General features: G+C 50.8%; 2 protein-coding genes across 3 annotated transcripts; both read right to left on the bottom strand.

Annotated features, from left to right (window-relative positions):
• Positions 1 to 4,752: 4,752 nt before the first annotated feature.
• LOC117856040 (uncharacterized) lies at positions 4,753 to 6,422 on the bottom strand. The gene has a single exon (XM_072294455.1). It carries the CDS (start codon positions 6,025 to 6,027, stop codon positions 4,966 to 4,968), a length of 1,062 nt encoding a protein of 353 aa, XP_072150556.1. The 5' UTR covers positions 6,028 to 6,422; the 3' UTR covers positions 4,753 to 4,965.
• Positions 6,423 to 11,339: 4,917 nt separating this feature from the next.
• On the bottom strand, positions 11,340 to 15,605 carry LOC117866236 (protein S-acyltransferase 10). 2 transcript variants are annotated; one of them, XM_034750392.2, is made up of 11 exons: positions 15,398 to 15,602; positions 15,157 to 15,271; positions 14,533 to 14,607; positions 14,349 to 14,420; positions 14,084 to 14,218; positions 13,895 to 13,928; positions 13,264 to 13,373; positions 12,676 to 12,762; positions 12,469 to 12,552; positions 11,947 to 12,012; positions 11,340 to 11,849 (listed from the first exon to the last, which is right to left on the bottom strand). In XM_034750392.2, exons 1-11 carry the CDS (start codon positions 15,444 to 15,446, stop codon positions 11,675 to 11,677), a joined length of 1,002 nt encoding a protein of 333 aa, XP_034606283.1. In that variant the 5' UTR covers positions 15,447 to 15,602; the 3' UTR covers positions 11,340 to 11,674. The 2 variants fall into 2 exon arrangements, with proteins under 2 accessions (XP_034606283.1, XP_034606293.1); XM_034750402.2 differs by having other exon boundaries at positions 11,703 to 11,865; positions 15,398 to 15,605.
• Between the last annotated feature and the right edge of the window lie 1,326 nt (positions 15,606 to 16,931).

Genomic DNA, 16,931 nt, shown 5'->3' with positions numbered 1-16,931 from the left:
AAAAACCATCAAATTAGGTTGAAAGGTAGAAAAACATCCAAAGTTAAAATTCCAACCTTTGAAAGTTTTTCAAAGTCACCAAGTATTCAAAAACACCTCAAAAAGCTCTAATTGGGGGTAGTTGTTAAAAACCAAATTTTGTATAAGAACTCAACTTTTGGCCAATATAAAAATCGTATAACATTTCAAAACAAACAACTTTTGTTATTTACACATCTTCTAATTTTGAGTGGAAGGCCCTCAAATTTCAAATCAAAACTCAGTAAATTTGGGGAAAATTTGAATTTCAGCCATGTCTAGCGTTCCACCAAACTTCCACCCTTTTTATCTCTTTTTATGTTGATAGTTTGATACTTGGGTCTTTGTAAGAGTTGTAGTGTAAGGTTGGACAACAACTTCTACCTTTGAAAAATTTCAAGCTTACTTCAAATTTTTGGAGAAAAACCAGTTCAAACTTGCAGCCCTCACACGCCACGCAAGCCCTCACCACGTGCCTGCGCACAATGCCACCACGTCGCGCCTCGGCGTTCGCACAGCGCCGCTACCCTATCGCCACCGGCAATGGGACATGTCCTTCCCCGGCGCTGCCCAATCACCATGCGCGCAATCCTTACCCTCTGCCCGCATCTCTCCCTGACCAATCACCGCGACGCACCCACGCGCGCTCCTGCTCGCGCCCCCGCCCTCCCCGCCACGTCATGCCGTGCCACCTGCTCCGCCGCCATAGCCAATGCCGCCAATGAGGCAACAACTCGGTCTCTCCCTCCCAGCCAATCCTCGCGCGCGACAATGAGCATCTCGCATCGCCCCATATCTCTCCCGGCTACTCTCTACAGCCCGCCCACGCGCGCAGCGTTGCCGCGGCCAATCCCGGCATCTCCAGCTTCCCTCCGCCACTGCCTGGCTGCCTCCATGCACCCCGGTGGGCCCCCAGCCCCACGAATGCCCTCTACACCTCCCCGACACCCTCCTCGCGCTTTAAAAGGAGGCCAAGCTCTCCCCATCGCACCCCTCCGCCACTTTCCCCTCTGCCAGAACGTCGCCGCACCACCCGAGCCACCTCGCCATCGAGCTCGCCCTCCAGAGCATCGCCACCGCCTCGTAGCCCCTTCGGTAGACCTCAGGTGCACCGCTCGAGCTCCCCGAGCCACTGCCGAGCCTTCTCCGCCACCGTCGGCGCCAGAGCAGAGACTCCTCCGCCGCTGCAACACCCTCGCTGTGGACCGCCGTTGTCAAGCCTCCTCCGCCCACGTTTCCTTCACTGCATCAAACCACGGTGAGCCCACGACCGTGCCCGAGTCCTTTCCTCCTCCTGTTGCCGCCGCCGCTCGCCAGAATTTCACCGGCAAGCCGCCGATGAGGTCTGAGGACCTATTTGAGAGCCTCCAAATCTTCGTAAGGTCTAAACCGTAAAACTGTAGGACCCTTCTGTGAAAGTTTAACAGTTCCAGGGCTTCTCCATGAACATTTTTCCTTTTCTGTTTTGTTTTAGGTTTAAAATGGCTGAAACATTGGAAATGTGTAGGATTTTGTAGAAAAATGGTAAAAATGTGACTCCTAATGCACATGGCTAACTAGGAAAAATACTTATTTCTGTAAAATACATGTTTTACCTTGCTTAAATAAATGCATGCGGCGGGAGGGAGGGAGCCAGGTGGGAGGGAGGGCAGTAAATGAGACGTAGGGTTGTCCCCAACACCCTTTAGGCCTAATTTGGAAACCCCAATCCCTCTGGGATCCCGAACTTTTTATTGGGTAGGTAATCCATGAGGATATAATCCATGAGGAGTATCATCTTAGTTCTTAGTGGGGTTTTTCCATCCCTAGGTTTTGCTCCCCTTACTTCCAAAAAGTGCCTTAGTCCACTTTAGTTCAATTTTATGGACTAAAGAATTAAAAGTTTTAATCCTAATTTTAGTTCACCTGTTTGGATATTTAGGGACTAAAAAGTGCAAACTTTAGTCTAGGGGAACCAAACACTCTCTTAAAATTTGAAGCCAATGGATCGCTGGAACTAACACGAGTTAATAGTGCACTGTATTAGTAGCTAGACCCCGGTTGTGTTTAAACCACTGTTGTTCTTGTTCCTTGTCTCCTTGAGAACGGGAACCCGCTGCCTCGACAGCTCGGACCACGGCGACCCCGAGCAAGCCGCAGCCTGAGCCAGCCACGGCCATGGGCATTCGGGGGTGCCAACCCTGTCGGGCACCCACCCAGCCGGCACCCCGGCATGGTCGCGTTTCATATCCGAGGCCACCGCGGCGCTGCCCGCGGCTCGCCTGGCAGCTTCCTCGCGTGCAAAAATTAAAGACGGGGCCCTTGACTTCGGCGGCCTCGGCGAGATCACGAATCCGCAGCCGCACGTGGGGCCGCAGGCGCAGCGCAGGAAAGCAGGCCAGCGAACCGGTCGCCTGGGAGAGGAAGAAATTCAGCGAAGTCGCGCGGCCGTGCGCTGTGCCACCGCACCGATGCTTCCTGCGAAAGCGCGCCGGTCCGCGCGAGTGTGGCCACTTCCGGCGACCCGGGAAGTTTGAGGAGACCCAGCCTGACGTGCCCAAACCGAGATGACTCGCCATGCGCAGCGCATCGGCTCGCCGCTCGCGGATACGGGAACCTGGCACAGCTCGGCGGCGACCGAAGTAGTCAGGCCGCAGTGAGGAACGCGGGATTCACTGATTCAGTTCGTGCAATGCAATGCCACGACGCGAGAGGCTATGTGCACCTGCGGAACTGCAGTGCGATGCATGCGTTCGATATGGCCTGATCTTCGCTTTTGCCGAGCAAAACACGGTTCGCCAGTCGCCACCAGTTAATTAAGCACGCCCCAGGGGAGAAATGATGAGTGTGTACAAGTGGCTGGAGCCCCGGACATGGCCAATTGGCAATGTCACCTGTACCAAACTCAAAGGTGAATTCTTTCCTTAACTCGCTCATCGGCTCATGTCATCTCCAAATAAACAAGACCAAGTTGCCAAGGCCGAGCACGGGAGGTTGTAACTTGGACATATTTTATGGCCTCAGCTCAGCTGGCACCAAACCTAGTCTAACGCTAACCTTATTTTTAGTTACTGCAACGCGTGTGGTGACGAATTGGGATGGCGCACGAACGTTGCCCGTCTGTTTGACGACGAGGTCCGCCGTTCCAGGAAATTTATAAATCCATGACATGGTTTCGAGTCGCAACAACGATGCTAGGTTGAACAGAACGCGCTGGCGGCTTTAGGACGTGACGGATCGAGACCGTCACCGCCCAGTTGGAGTATGAGTTCACCCAGAATCTTGCTTCAAGGAACGGACAGATTATCCCAACGGTATCACCTGGGGAAGGCTCACAGTTATACATACGCGAGCGCTTATATGCTCCTACTTCCTTTCGGTTGGTCTTTGCTTAAGATACGCTATCTTCGTGTTGGAGGAGAGAAACGGAAGGGATCTTCCGAAGAATCCATTCTTTATGGCATGACATCGCCTTCAAAATCAAGGAAGACATCTACCAAAAGAAAGAACTTCTTCCTCTCACACTCAGCGTTGTTTCATGTTCTTTCTTTTTTCTTTCTTTCTTTCTTTCTTTCTTTTTTGCAGCTTATAGCCTATCTTAAATCCTTAATTTCTTGCTTCACCTGATTACGATCTTGCATCGTGCATTCCCATTTCCTTTCGCTGTACCACGTTACATTGTTCATGTGCTTATTTTGGTCTCACTACTTTGTAGTATTATTGCAGCCTCGCAGGTGGGTTAGGTGGTGGATTAAAGAACGAGTATAGCGAATGAAGAAGATATGCTGATTCCAAGTCAAAAGATCGCTCCAACAGAACTAACCCTCGATCGACGACGACGATAATAGTCGTTGTTCAGGTCATCAGCCCGAGACTTTCAGATGGGCATTGCAGAAGTGACGAATTGACTCGGTGGAGCGGAGCCGCTGTTGCTGCCACGAAGGTCATTCTCACCCCCCCTTGTCTTCACTCTTCACTTCTCCAAGTCGTTCCTCCCTGCTCACGTCCTCTTCGTTTCTTTGTCATGGGGATCGGTAGATTGCACCTCGGGCCTCGGCATCCATCAATCTCCTGCGTGAAATCGGCAGCCGCGCCGGTTCCTCTTACAGGAACGGCAGGAATCTGCCGCGTTTGCCGGCGGCAGCACTGGAATTCAGAGTCCCGTCGTAATCTAATGGGAAGAACGCGCCGAACGTGATATTCCTCCGCACTCTGAAGCTGCCACGCATACAAAACGGAAAACGGTCAGGCATCTCAGAGCAGAGCAGGGCCACCACCACGGCACCACCTGACCGCCATCATCGGCACGACGGCACCACGGCCAATCCAGTGCGCCGGACCGGCGCGAATGGCGCCTACGGCATCCCATCACTGATCACCGATCGCACCCTCCGCTCTCCCCTCTCTGATGGTTGCTGCGGATCGCGCTGGAAAAAGCCTGGTGCGGATCGCCACACCCCGATCGAATCGGCCAGTGCCATCCGTCCATGATCCGTCCACGTGACCTCACCGAACCCAACCAACGATCGGGGAGGCAGCCGCCTCGACCTCACAAGCACAAGCATGACGACGTACTCAAAGAGGGCGCGCGCCTGCCCATGTACGCACGCGCTCGCTCGAGACTCGATCCTCCAGCGCACCATGCTTCCTGCTCCACGAGCAGCCGCGAAACTGCCCGAGATCCAGTGATCAGTCTCAGAACTATACAGGGAGGAGAGATCGGCTGGCACAACTGAAACGGAGAATGCAAGCTCATGAACAGAGAATGGCACTTAACATTTTTTTTCTCTCTTTCTGGAAAAAGCGCCTTCGCGCTCCAACTCTGAATTCTATGATACAAAGAAAATGGAGCGCCCTAAAACGTATTTCATACGGCCACATTTCTATGTACAGATCCCATCCAATGTCCCGCAGAATCTGATCGAGTTTGCCGGGTTCCGATGGTTTAGTTTGGGCTCGTTGGGGGGATCAGAAGGCTGGGCTGAGGATGTTGAGGAGGGAGACTCTGGTGTTGACGAGGGCTCTGAACACCTTCTCGCCGCTGCTCTCCACGTCCGCGATGCACCGTCCCAGGTTGTCCAGTCGCTCGAACGCTGCCTTCCGCTCCAGCTCGTCCGGGTCCACGGCGGCGTCCAGCTGGGATACCGCGGCGGCGGACTCGGCTCCGTGGACGTCGGCGTGCTGCCTCTTTGCTGACCGGCGCTTCGCGCGCGACATCCACCGCATCAGGTCGGCGACCCACCAGATGCGCGGCATGGGGGAGGCCGGCCTGGTGGTGACGACGACGTGTCTCGGCGTGGCGGACGGCGTGGCGAACCTGGCGGGGGAGGGCATCCAGCACGGCGTGGGCTCGACCTCGACGCGCGCCGTGGCGGCGGCGACGGAGAGGCAGGACACCCCGGAGAAGACCGCCGCGGAGGCCGAGGCCACGGCGGCGGCCGCGTCGACGACCGCGGCGGCGATGGCGGCGGCGTCCGCGGGGAGGTCGGCGGGCGGGGGAGGCGGCGCCTTCGCCGCCACGGTGCGCGCCGCGGACGCGATCCGCGGGAGGTCGCGGCCGGACCGGCGTAGCGCGCGCGCCGCCGACGCGAGCCGGGCGGGCTCCTCCCGGCGCAGCGCGGCGCGGGCCTCGGCCTGGAGCGCGGCGAGCGACACGAGCGCGTCCCGGAAGCTGCCGTGCGCGTCGGCGAGGCGGAGGAAGTCGTCCAGCAGCCGCTCCGCGAACGGGGACCGCCCCAGCCGGCGCAGCGGGTCCTGCGCCTGCGGGTGGTGCAGCAGGTCGGAGAGCGAGACGAGGACACGGCCCAGCTGCTCCGCGCCCTCGGCCACGGCCTCCGCGGAGGCCCCCGACAGCAGGCGCCCCACCAGCGCCCGCAGGTCGGCGACGTCGTCGTCGAGCTGGAGCACCAGCGGGTGGAACCGGCACGGCAGGCTCGCCGACCGGGCCCGGTACGCCGCGGACTTGTTGCTGGGCGGCGTGGGCGACTTGGGCGCCGGGAACGAGATCGTGCGGCGGAACCCGGCCACCATCCTGACCCTCACACCGCCGTTACTTACTCGGATGGATGGATCGATCGATCAACTGCAATTCCCTAGCGATGGGGCGATGGCTACGTGCGGACGGCGCAGCGGCGGGGGCACGTTTTTTAAAGGGAGGGAGGGCGGAGTGGGATTCGGGATGGGATGGAACGCTCGAGGAAGCCGTCAGCCGGGGGACTGGGAGGCATGGATCAGCCGCACGGCCATGAGGATATAAAAGGGGGCGAGGGGGAGGAAGGAGCGTAGCGGTGACGAACCGGTCAGGGTTTCTGGAGGCTGGACCGATTCTTCTAGAGTCAATTCTCTCTCGGTGCCACAGGTCCTATAGATTTTCACGAACTTCTAGGTGCCATTGAAATTTTGATTTATCCCTCTATACCATTCCATCCATCTATCCCATTATGTCATTCCATCCATCTATCCATCTATGAACCGTTAAGTATGGCAATTTTGCCCTCTCGGACCTGAGCTCACCTGTCAGCTCATCTCAATCTCCTCTACCCTCTTTCTCGCTCTTCCTCACCGAAGGTGGCTCCGGCCAAGCCTGCTCCGCCTTCGCACTCGCTCGTGCCCGCGGCTCGTCCCCGGCCACGTGCCTGCGCTGCCGCCCTTCGAAGGTGGCTCCGACCGCAGCGAGGCTTGACACCGCTTGCTGCCCGCCTGAGGAGGTTGTTCCTGGCAGCGGCTTGCAGGAGGACATGCATGCCTCCACGCAGACCTTGACGACAAACTAGATTTAGGCGGTGACAATTTGGATTATAGGGAACTTAATTTGATGGCTTGTTCAATTAGTATACTAACACGCTAGATTTGCGGCAGCATCACAACCTGCAGATGCTGGAGCAGAGCTCCCTGGTCGCCGCCTCTCTGATCTTCTGTGACTGCTGCCTCTACGATGGGGTGGCCGGAACTCGCGTAGCTAATCTTCACGAAGCTGCGCACGCTGACCGGCTGCTGAGAGGGGCATGGACACAAAGCGTCTGGTGCGGGAATGAGATCGAGACGGTTCCATGCTGTGCCGACGCGGGGGAGGCGACCAAGGGGGATGAGATCGACGTGGACTTGACATCGCGCTTTGACGGGGAGCACACCGGCCTCCTCCGCGGCCTCGCGCCACGCCGCCTCGTCCAGCTCCCACCCGCCCTTGGGGATCAGCACGCCCCCGCAGGGCCCTTCTTCTGCGAGCCGGGGCCGGCGGAGGACGGGGCAGCAGATAGGAGCTCCGGGGCTAGGCGGAGGACGGGCCGCCGGGGAGGATCTCCAAGGCTGGCGGTGGGGAGGAGCTTCTGGACCGAGCGGAAAGAGGAAGAGGAGATTGAGAGGAGCTGACAGGTGGGCCCAGGTCCGTGAGGGGCAAAATCGTCTTTTTCCAGCTACACTAACCGGTTCAAGGGAATTGACTCGTTCTTGTACGACGCCGCCGCCACGCCAGTCACGCTCGGCGCGTGCTCACTGGGTGTGGTGGCGGCCGAAGCCCTCCGCTTTGGGGTGGGGGCGGGTCCCGGCTGCCAGAGGTACAGGGGTGGGTGCGGACTGGGGTTGGTCCGTTCGATGAAGTGAACCTTTTCCGTGCTCCGTGACGGGCGGAGCGGGGGATGGGCCACGGTGGGACTGGGAGGGAATTCGGTGGGGTCACGTGGACTGACTCGTGGGGGCCCCTGTTCTCCAATTCCGGAGGCAGGCGGGACCCGGCGCATCTTTTCGGCATTCCAGCCACAACGCGCGGTCGCAGCCGAGCCCGTGAACGAAGAAGAACCGTAGCTGATGCGCCACCTGACAGCGATCCAAATTCGTGCACAGTCGCATGAACACCGCTCTATTGCCTCCATCTAACGTGATTGGTTGATACCCTCGTGTCTGCAAAACTCGTCAGCGTCAGTGGCTCGACTTGGCACCATGTTAATTGCCAAGGTATATGTGCGTGGAACCAACCACGTCGACCGATGGCGCCATGGCCGATCGATCGTTTCACACTTGACTGGCTAGCAGCGGCAGGAACAGGAGCTCGCTTCCTCGCCGTCCCTTAGCCGCCGACACTGGCTTGACGACTTGACTGAATCGACTGTTTCGACTCGATTTGAACGACGGACGGTTCGGAGTTCAGACGACTGGAAGGCGAAAACCCCCACGAGTTCGTCCACAACTTCAGCCGCCGTGCGTTCGGTGCACCTGTCTTGCTCTGGAGATTGGGGAGGACGGAATTTTCTCACACACCGACGTACACATACATCCAGTGATAGAGCTCGGCATGCATTATCGCTCCTGCTGCATGGGCTAACATGTGCAGAGGCGAGCTGAGGTCACGGTGAGCCGGTGAAGCTCGCGACGTTTATATCTACTAATTGGCACATCCCACGACACACGCTGAAGGTTAGGTGCCTCCTGTTGTCTTCTGGGAGAAAAAAAAATCGCAGAACACGCCGGAGCAAGAATCTGATGGTAGTGTGCATGAACGCCTGTAGGCTGCAACCTCAGAAAATAAGAAAAAATAGGACGTGATGCAGATAGCCGCTGCGAGCCTGCGACGACGATCGGGATAAGGTACCGTGTACCTAACCTTGGTGTCACGATTTGCACGCACGAATTTCAGCTCAGTGGCTAACAACCACTACTTAATTCTCCAACTTGCATTGCCACCGTCGTCCTGGCCAGACAAGCAAAGCAGGGCCGGCCTCTCGAAACATTCAGCACAAAGAAAACAGACAGGCACTCGTGCAACTTGCGAGCGGTCTCAAGATACTCTGTGTCGGTTTTGGTTGGACGAAAATGAGAGAATATCTAGAGGCTACTTGCCATTTGAAAAGGAACGGCGTTGATTCAATTCCCTCGTGATTTATGTGTAGCGTGTCTACGAAGAGATTTGGCAAATCAAAGACATAGCAGGCTGATATCCGGTCAGCTGTGCGGGTTTTTGTCTGTAATTCGATCAAACTCGGCGGATTTAGGCAGTCGTCGATCGAGTTTCGTTTCTGCCAAGCGCCAAGTAGTCAATTCAAGGATGTTTGTTGAGACCGTGAGGACTTTCTGTAAAGCCTGCGACTTTAACCTCACCTAGCAGGCATCCCTAAGTGGACTTCGTCTAACTGAAAGTCATGGGTTTGATCAGGACCGGCCGGTAAGCAGCACGTAGCGCGAGAATTCGACACACTATCCTCTGTCAGTTTGTTTAAGACGAACGTGCCTCCTTTTTGTTCTTAACAAAAAGTTCAGTCAGGCAGAGACAAGTTTGCTTACGTTTGTAGGTTTGACATGCAAAGAGAATAAAGATCCGTGGAAGAGTTCTTGAGGTGCAAGCTGAGATCTCTGATCTCTCTGATGTCATCCATCGATCTCTGAATTAAAACTTGGTATAAGAATTAGGTGGACGGATGCAATCAGGAGTAAAGTAATGGATGGCTGTGCGTGCAGCTAGCAGACCACGATTATTCTTCCCAGAAACGAGTTGAATGTATTGGGACAGTGTTAACTACTGTCTACTGACATGCTGACCGTAAGCTGCAATGTTTTAATGGAGGAAAGCGTGGTGCTGTGAAGTTGGGACTAGACGACTCGGAGGTTCGCCAACTGACCTCGTACCAGGTGCAACCTGGATGGACATGACGAAAATGCAGGTGCTAAAGCAAAAGAACTGCCTGGGACAAAGAGAAAGGGGGGAAGCAGTTGAAGGCTTGAAGCAAGACAAGTGTGAATCGTCAAGTTTCTGAACTAGATGCAGCGAATAAAGAAAGATACACAACTGCTATTCCCCCCATAGCTTTCGGCAAAGAACTGTGAATTAATAAGACGGTTAGTATTGGCGTGTCCTTTGATGGTAATTTCACACATCTGGATCCGAGAAGAGAGAGAACTGAAATCCTACAAGGTTTGCTTCAGCTTCTTGTTAAATGATTAGCACAATATCTTTTGATCAGTTGAAGAAGCAGACCCCAATACCATCAGTGTAGGCTAAACTTTGGAGCAGATGAACCGGAGCTCATGTCTTCCATCAGTTTCAGTATACACTACTATACAGCAATGAGGCACGTCACTGTTCAGTGTCTTTTGGATAATACCACATGGGTGAATGCATCTAGTCTTGGCGCAACATGATGGTCCAGTGGATAAAAAATCTCCAGGGCTGCGGAGCTGATTGTTAAGCATATCTTACCCCTTTCGTTACCACATACTATAACAGAGCATGGAATGGCGCTGAACTCTTGCTGCAAATGTGCCAGTTGCACATTCTCTTGTCATAGCCTCACAGGGAAGGGACAAACAGAAAGTGGAACTGAGAAAGAAATAACAAGATGAATCTGCACTGCACAGCAACCGTTGGCGGCTCAACTCAAACTGCAACCAACTCCACTATGATCCCGTGTCCTGTACCTGTGGAGTGTGGAGGTAAACCTAGTACCAAGTACTTTCCTCGCTATTGTGTTGCTCCCTCTACCACCGTAAACATCACATAAACGTTAGCATCCCAGTGATAAGGCCTTTTAGCAAAGTAGTTGGATTTGCTATCGCGTGTTTGGAGACATCACCAAAGAACCGTTCGTCACGAAAAGGCACGATACGATGTGCGAGCACGTGCATGGGGCGTGCTAAACGGCTACTCGCAATTAAGCAGATTAGGACGTGGTTAGGACTTCAAGAACTGCAAAAGGCGCATAAAGGGAAAGCGGCTGCTTCTCGTGCCAAGACAAACGAGTTGCGTCGTCAGTGCCGGGGCACATGTCGATAGTCGATACCACCCGTGGTGGCCGGAACATCAAAGAGCCAATAGAATCCGGTTGTCTCATTGATGGGCATACAGGTTTCTCCTGTACCACATGGCACTGCGAGAAGTCGCTTCTCTACGCACGGCACTTCACTAAAACTTGCTGGATATCATTTCTGAAACTTGTTGTGAACTCATCTGGGCGTCGATCGGAGCATAAGGGGCGCAACCCGTGCTCGTGGAGTCGTGGTGTGCTCAGGTCGGTCGGCAGAGTCACCATTGCATTTTACAAGTTTACAACAATTGTTCCCGCAACCGCGGTAAGCTGAAGGCACGGCCGCCGAAGATGGTGCTTATGCGTACTTGCACCCACATATCGGTACAAAATTACAAAAAAAGAAAAAGAGAACTATGAAGATAATATACGAAAACACCAGATGGCAAGTAACACAAACCATTCCATGATTGTTGTCTCCTGTTATGTATTTTTACTTTGTGTTAGAGTTATCTTGTTTTATGTAATATCGTCGATGTAAGAACTCGCATGCTTTCTTCCCCTCTTAAATGACAATGCAGTGCTCCTGCAAACCTTGCAAAAAAAAAAAGGTAACACAAACAAGAACTGCTCAGGATTTGTAGACTAAATTCTGAAACTACAAACCACACCTCGAATGTACATCTCGACACAAGTACAGTCCAATTCTATCTGTCCTGAAAACCTATGTGAAAGAAAGGACATAGAGAATTACAGATGAACTCTGAGCAACTGGATCTCAGGGCACACATTTTCTGAGTGAAAATGTACAAATGGCTATGCACAAATAATGAACTCCGAGAGCATCTAACGGCTGCAGGTCACTAAAATTTGCTTCCATTAGCGAACTGTTGAACAAAGAACTGAGGAACTGGCTAGATGGGCAGAGAATCCTATGGCACAGCCTATCAGCAGCAACGGCAGCAAATGACATCTCGGCATGTGTAACGAGCAGCTCTAGCTTCCAGATCCTCAGCTGGGGGCAAAGCTTCCAGAATATATCCTTTCTGGCTGGAACAGCAGAAGTCGTAGAGATTTCTGCATATGCCTTTACTGAATGGATGAACTCTTTCAGGTACTCCCCTGCAAGTGATACAGCCTTGTTTCAACACTATGCTATTATCTCGACGATAAAAAAACTATACTGATGACAAACCGAGCTGCTCTTATAGTGACATACCTTAAGTAGAATATGCGCTTCCTTCTGGCAACTTCATAGGTTGTTTGATTTGTTAGAGCAATGTACCTGCAAAATGTATCAGGCCAACAAGCATTTATATACAAAGTGTTATTGATTTGGGGTTCATGAGCTACATAACATGTCATACAAATATGAAAAGTATGTAAGATTCTAGCTAAATGTGCCAGGAAGAAGTGGATCTGTGGGATATCAGTTCTATTGCTGCCTTGTAATTCATGTGCCATGGGTTTCCATTTTGTTTCTTTTGTTTTGTTTGTAGCTTTCTTCCCCCCTGTGTTTGTCACTTCTACATGTATTGCGGTGAATAGTTTCAGCAATGTTCATCCAAGTTTGAATTAACAAGTTTTTAAACTTTTTTCCAGTAGAAAGAGCGAGCAGTTGTTCTCGACCTACTGACTCAAGGAAAAGAAACGTAAATTTGAAGCTGCACTTGGACATTTAGTAAAAATAAAAATAAAAGCCTAATTACTGCAAGACACATCAGACATGGAGAAAACTTACGAATGAAACCCCAACAATAGCAGTAGGAATATAAGGATAAATATCAACACTGCCAGCAATATTACACCAACAAAGTCCTTCCACCTGTAACCATGATGAACAGGGCGCTCATTAATAACATACAAACAAAGACTTGATGTTCTAAAAGCATAAGATTCACAACATATGAGCAGCCTATAAAATTTTGAAGAGTATAACATAACATACCAGGCCTTGTCCACATCTAAACGTAATGACTCGATGTAGAGAGCAGCAGTCCAGATACACAGTATTGTTTCTTCAAATATGTACCACCTAGGAAAGGTTTGTTATACAACCATAAGAACAAAGAGAAGGATCAACAATAGTATCATACTGTAATTGCACAGCACAACAACAAACAATATGAACATTCAACACGGAGCATTGTGCAATGTCTTCTGACAAGGGTCACATGCCAAATAGTTTCACATTCTTAAACAGACAAAAGAAAAACTGAAAATATCACAAAATGGGGAGCTGCCGATTCTCAAGTACTCAGTTGCATACAAGTGATATCTGTCTATTGGTACACAATATAAATACTACATAGTATTGGTCTGATCAATATTTGCTTTCTGTTGCAAAGAACTGTTCAATTTCTGGGATATATCTGTGGATACAATAAGGTCCTCAGAATGATCATCAATGGCCCAATCAAACAAATATGCTTTGCATGCAGTGTTTCTGCAAAAGTTATGGTAGTGTATACTCAAGCACAGCACACCGCAACTGATGTGCAAGTGGACGGAACATATAGGGAAAGACACAACTCACCAAAAACGGCAATGATTCTTTTTGCCAATGCATGTTCCAAGCCATATGCAGTGATGATCGAATTGAAGGACACATTTATCGCAGTCATGGCAGTGCCTTGTACGAGGTGGCTGCAAAAGGATGTTGGTAGCAAAAGTTGAACTTTGACTATCAGCAGCAACAAATCATGGGAAATTTTCTAAGCATGATGCAGTGGCATTTTGGAACAACAGCTCTGAACAAATAAGATAGCAGAAGTTCACTTCATAAGAGTGAAGTCCTGTGTCCGCCTAATCAGCTATAAACTGGGAAATCCTCAACAAAGCATTAAGTTTTAGAGGATTCTTAATGTACAGTAACCTTCACGATCAGATGGATCTTTGAATGTCATAAACTGACAAAGAAACAACTAGTCAAGCAAGGATGTGAAGAACAAAGCTTTGAACAGAAGTTTTGAACAGAATTGGTAAATTTTGAAAAAGGTTGTACTGAACAGATAGTTACTCTTAAAATTCAGTCAAATACATGAAGATAAATGGCTCCTGCCAGGCTGCCACCAACTCACTTCGTGCACAATGCAACTATACCAATACCCACTTGCATGTCAAAGTTGCAGAACATTCAGTGCATAACTCTTGAGGATAAAGATTACCTGAACAACCCTGCAGTAGGTGCAAGTCCAATCCCTAAAGACAATGAATGAATATTAAACATATTACTATGTGTCCAATACAAGAAAGCTAAAATGAACAAAAAAACATTAAAAAGAAATGGCACCACTTCAGAAAGACATTGTTGCCCCAAATGAAAAGGAGAAACTTCTCAATAGTCAGAGCCGTACCTGCTGCTTGACCCTGGAGGATATAGATCCATAACCATCTGCGCCCATGACGATGAAGGTGTCATTGTGCTAAGTTTCTGTAGTTGAGCACGGCTGGTCGGGGAACTTATGTTTCCATTTCTTGAATTTGACTGCCTTTTCTTAATCATCAAAAAGAGAGCAAAAGAAAGTGTAAATATCAATGCATGCCTCCCACACATTTTCCTGGTGCCCGAGAGATCAAATTACCAGGTGCAGTGCTATGGTACTAAACTAAAGACATTACTTTGAAAGAGCAGCGGTATTGACGAAGGTCGCATGCATTGAGGAACCAGCTCTCATTACATCAACAACATACCTGATAACACAGGAGCACATAAAACACAGAGTTAAATACTTTCTCATTTCCTTAACCAACATATCGTTCCACCAGTGGAGGATGAGGACAAAGTCTACACAATGGTAATTACCCTGGAGATGAGCCAGCTGTGTAGAAGTACTGAACTAGCGTGAGCAGAACAAGCACTCCGTACACCCCAATATACCTGGAATGAAAAGTGATATGTGAGAAAAAGAACAGAGAAACCCTTGGTTTAGATAGAGCAGGGATATCCACTTCACATTTTGTCAAAACTCAGGAGTCAGAACACAACTTGCAGACATAAATAGGAGCAATACATGCTACATACTGCATAGAGATGGAAAACAGCTATTAAACAAGTATAGGCCATGAATTTTAAGCAGAACAGACAGTATGACACTTGCACAAGTAGCAAGACGATGTGCAATTATTGAATCAAAATGCCACCCAGAAAGTCATGTTATCTAGGTCCAGTAAGTTAGCTTACATCAATGATCAGATGCAGAACCACTTGCCTAAGCACCCAAAAGCTAGTTCCCCCTCAAATCAGGTAAGTTTAAAATCTTCTGAAGATAGTTAGAATAGTGCTAGGCAACTAAAATCATATAGTGATGTGACAACCTAGAGCTAGAACCATGCTTCTCCACACCAAGCAAAAAACGACGTGGCATCCTGATTTAGACTTAACCGAGCAAGCATGAGAAAAATTCAGGGGATGTCAAGTGCAAATCACCACGGCTCCTCATGGATTCGCCAGTCGAGAGTCGGATCGAGGAAGAAGACGGCGCCGACGAAGAGCACGTGCATCAGGAGCACCATGAATCTGAGCCCCAGCGACGACCTCCTCACTGAGCAGAAGAAGCCACCGGACGGCCAGATCAAAACCCCCCATAAGCACAGCGACGCACCAAATCGAGGCAAATAATTGCTGAATTGTCAACGGACGAGGACAGAATCAGGCCCCGGCAGCGTACCTCGATCCGAAAGGCGGGTGCCGGGCTCGGTGGCGGAGGAGGACGCCATTGACGCCGTCTCCGTCGCCGTCGCATCCGACGGCGGGGCTGCGGCGGGGGACGTCGGCTCAGTAGGAGGACCCGGGGAAGGAAGGTCACCGGCGCCGCGCGGCTCTGGGGCGTCGGAAGCGACGATTTCGGTAGAAGAAGCGGGGGAGGGGGATCCGTCCCGGCGGGGCCTGCCTGGCAGACAGAACATACTATTGTCTCATCGCGATGGGTGGGGCCCGTCTGGAAGTGAGAGTGGGACCAGGCGTGGTCGCGAGGTGGGCTGGGATTTGTTGCGCTGCTGTGCAGTGCACCTGTGCCACCTAAGGAAGTACATTGCTACACGTCAGCGGTCTTATAGGTCGTCTCATGCAGTGCCACGTAGGATTTTTGATGATGTGGAGGAGAGAGAGCGAGGAGAGAGAAAGAGGTCGTTGCTTCGTGAAACAACCACCTCATGAGCTAAATTGTAGGATTACGAGATAACTTAACAACCATTGTACGAGTTATTGTTGCCATACAACTCATAATATTTTATTTTTCTTATGCACAAATTAAGAAATTATATACCACTATCAGACAACTTATAGGACAACCCATTGTACGAGTTACCTGTTGAATCATCTCAAGATTACGTGTCAATGCATGAGACCATCTATTAGACGACATCAATGTACTTGCCCCTAAGTTGGAGTTGATAATTTGATCCAGATCAGAGACAACACTTGTCGTGGTTCATGCACACGATAAGGATGTCCATGTCCAAAATTATGACATGAATATAAATCAATACTCCTGCATGGAAAACATGCATAAATAACGAGAGAGCCATCCAAAAGATAGAAAGAAAAGGTGACGATACTTTCTATTTTTCAGATTCCAATGAATGATGGGGGTCGGAGAGGCGGGAGATGTGACGTGAACACGGAAGAAAAACGAAAAAAAAAAAGTTTAACGTCGAGCTATCGCTTTCTTTTTGCTGTCTACTGGGCCTTCATGTGATCTTAGCAATAGCAACAAAGGGATCTTTCCGGTATAAAAGCTGCTTCCAGTTATTATTATGGAAATTAAACAGGGAGATAAATCATCCTGTTTCACAAGCCCCACTAGTCTTGGCATCAGCGTGGGTGTCGCGCTGCTGCAGCTTGCAGAATGGTAGGTGCTGTACTCTGTTCAGATTGAAGTTCTGTTAGACATGAGATGGATGCGATGTGATCCAACCACCAACCAGATGCGGGGATCTTGTGTATCCGACGTGTGTGCACGTGTCGTGACTCGTGACTGAAACGGCGGGAAAAAGGGTGGATGACCAAGCCCAATGGAACCAGATCATTTACCGAGTGACAGAGACGGCTTTGTAAAATTGCCTTCATCTCGGTTCTTTGGGCCCAAACCACACTGAGTGACACACATGCTCTTTTCTCCATTGTTTCTCTCGCGTCTACGAAGCTGATACCCATGTGCATTTGTATCTTGCAATTCGTTTAACAAAGGGTATTCATGCCAT

This window comes from Setaria viridis, chromosome 1, assembly GCF_005286985.2.
Source record: "Setaria viridis chromosome 1, Setaria_viridis_v4.0, whole genome shotgun sequence".
NCBI classification, from domain to species: Eukaryota; Viridiplantae; Streptophyta; class Magnoliopsida; order Poales; family Poaceae; genus Setaria; species Setaria viridis.
Note: the sequence above shows the minus strand (reverse complement) of the source record. Positions and strands in the feature narration are given on the sequence as shown.

Coding starts and splice junctions, on each gene's coding strand:
- LOC117856040 (XM_072294455.1), bottom strand. CDS start 6,027: ATGGTGGCCGGGTTCCGCCGCACGATCTCGTTCCCGGCGCCCAAGTCG.
- LOC117866236 (XM_034750392.2), bottom strand. CDS start 15,446: ATGGCGTCCTCCTCCGCCACCGAGCCCGGCACCCGCCTTTCGGATCGA. Junction 15,272..15,397: donor CACCCGCCTTTCGGATCGAG/GTACGCTGCCGG, acceptor TCTTCTGCTCAG/TGAGGAGGTCGTCGCTGGGG. Junction 12,553..12,675: donor TTAGATGTGGACAAGGCCTG/GTATGTTATGTT, acceptor TCATGGTTACAG/GTGGAAGGACTTTGTTGGTG.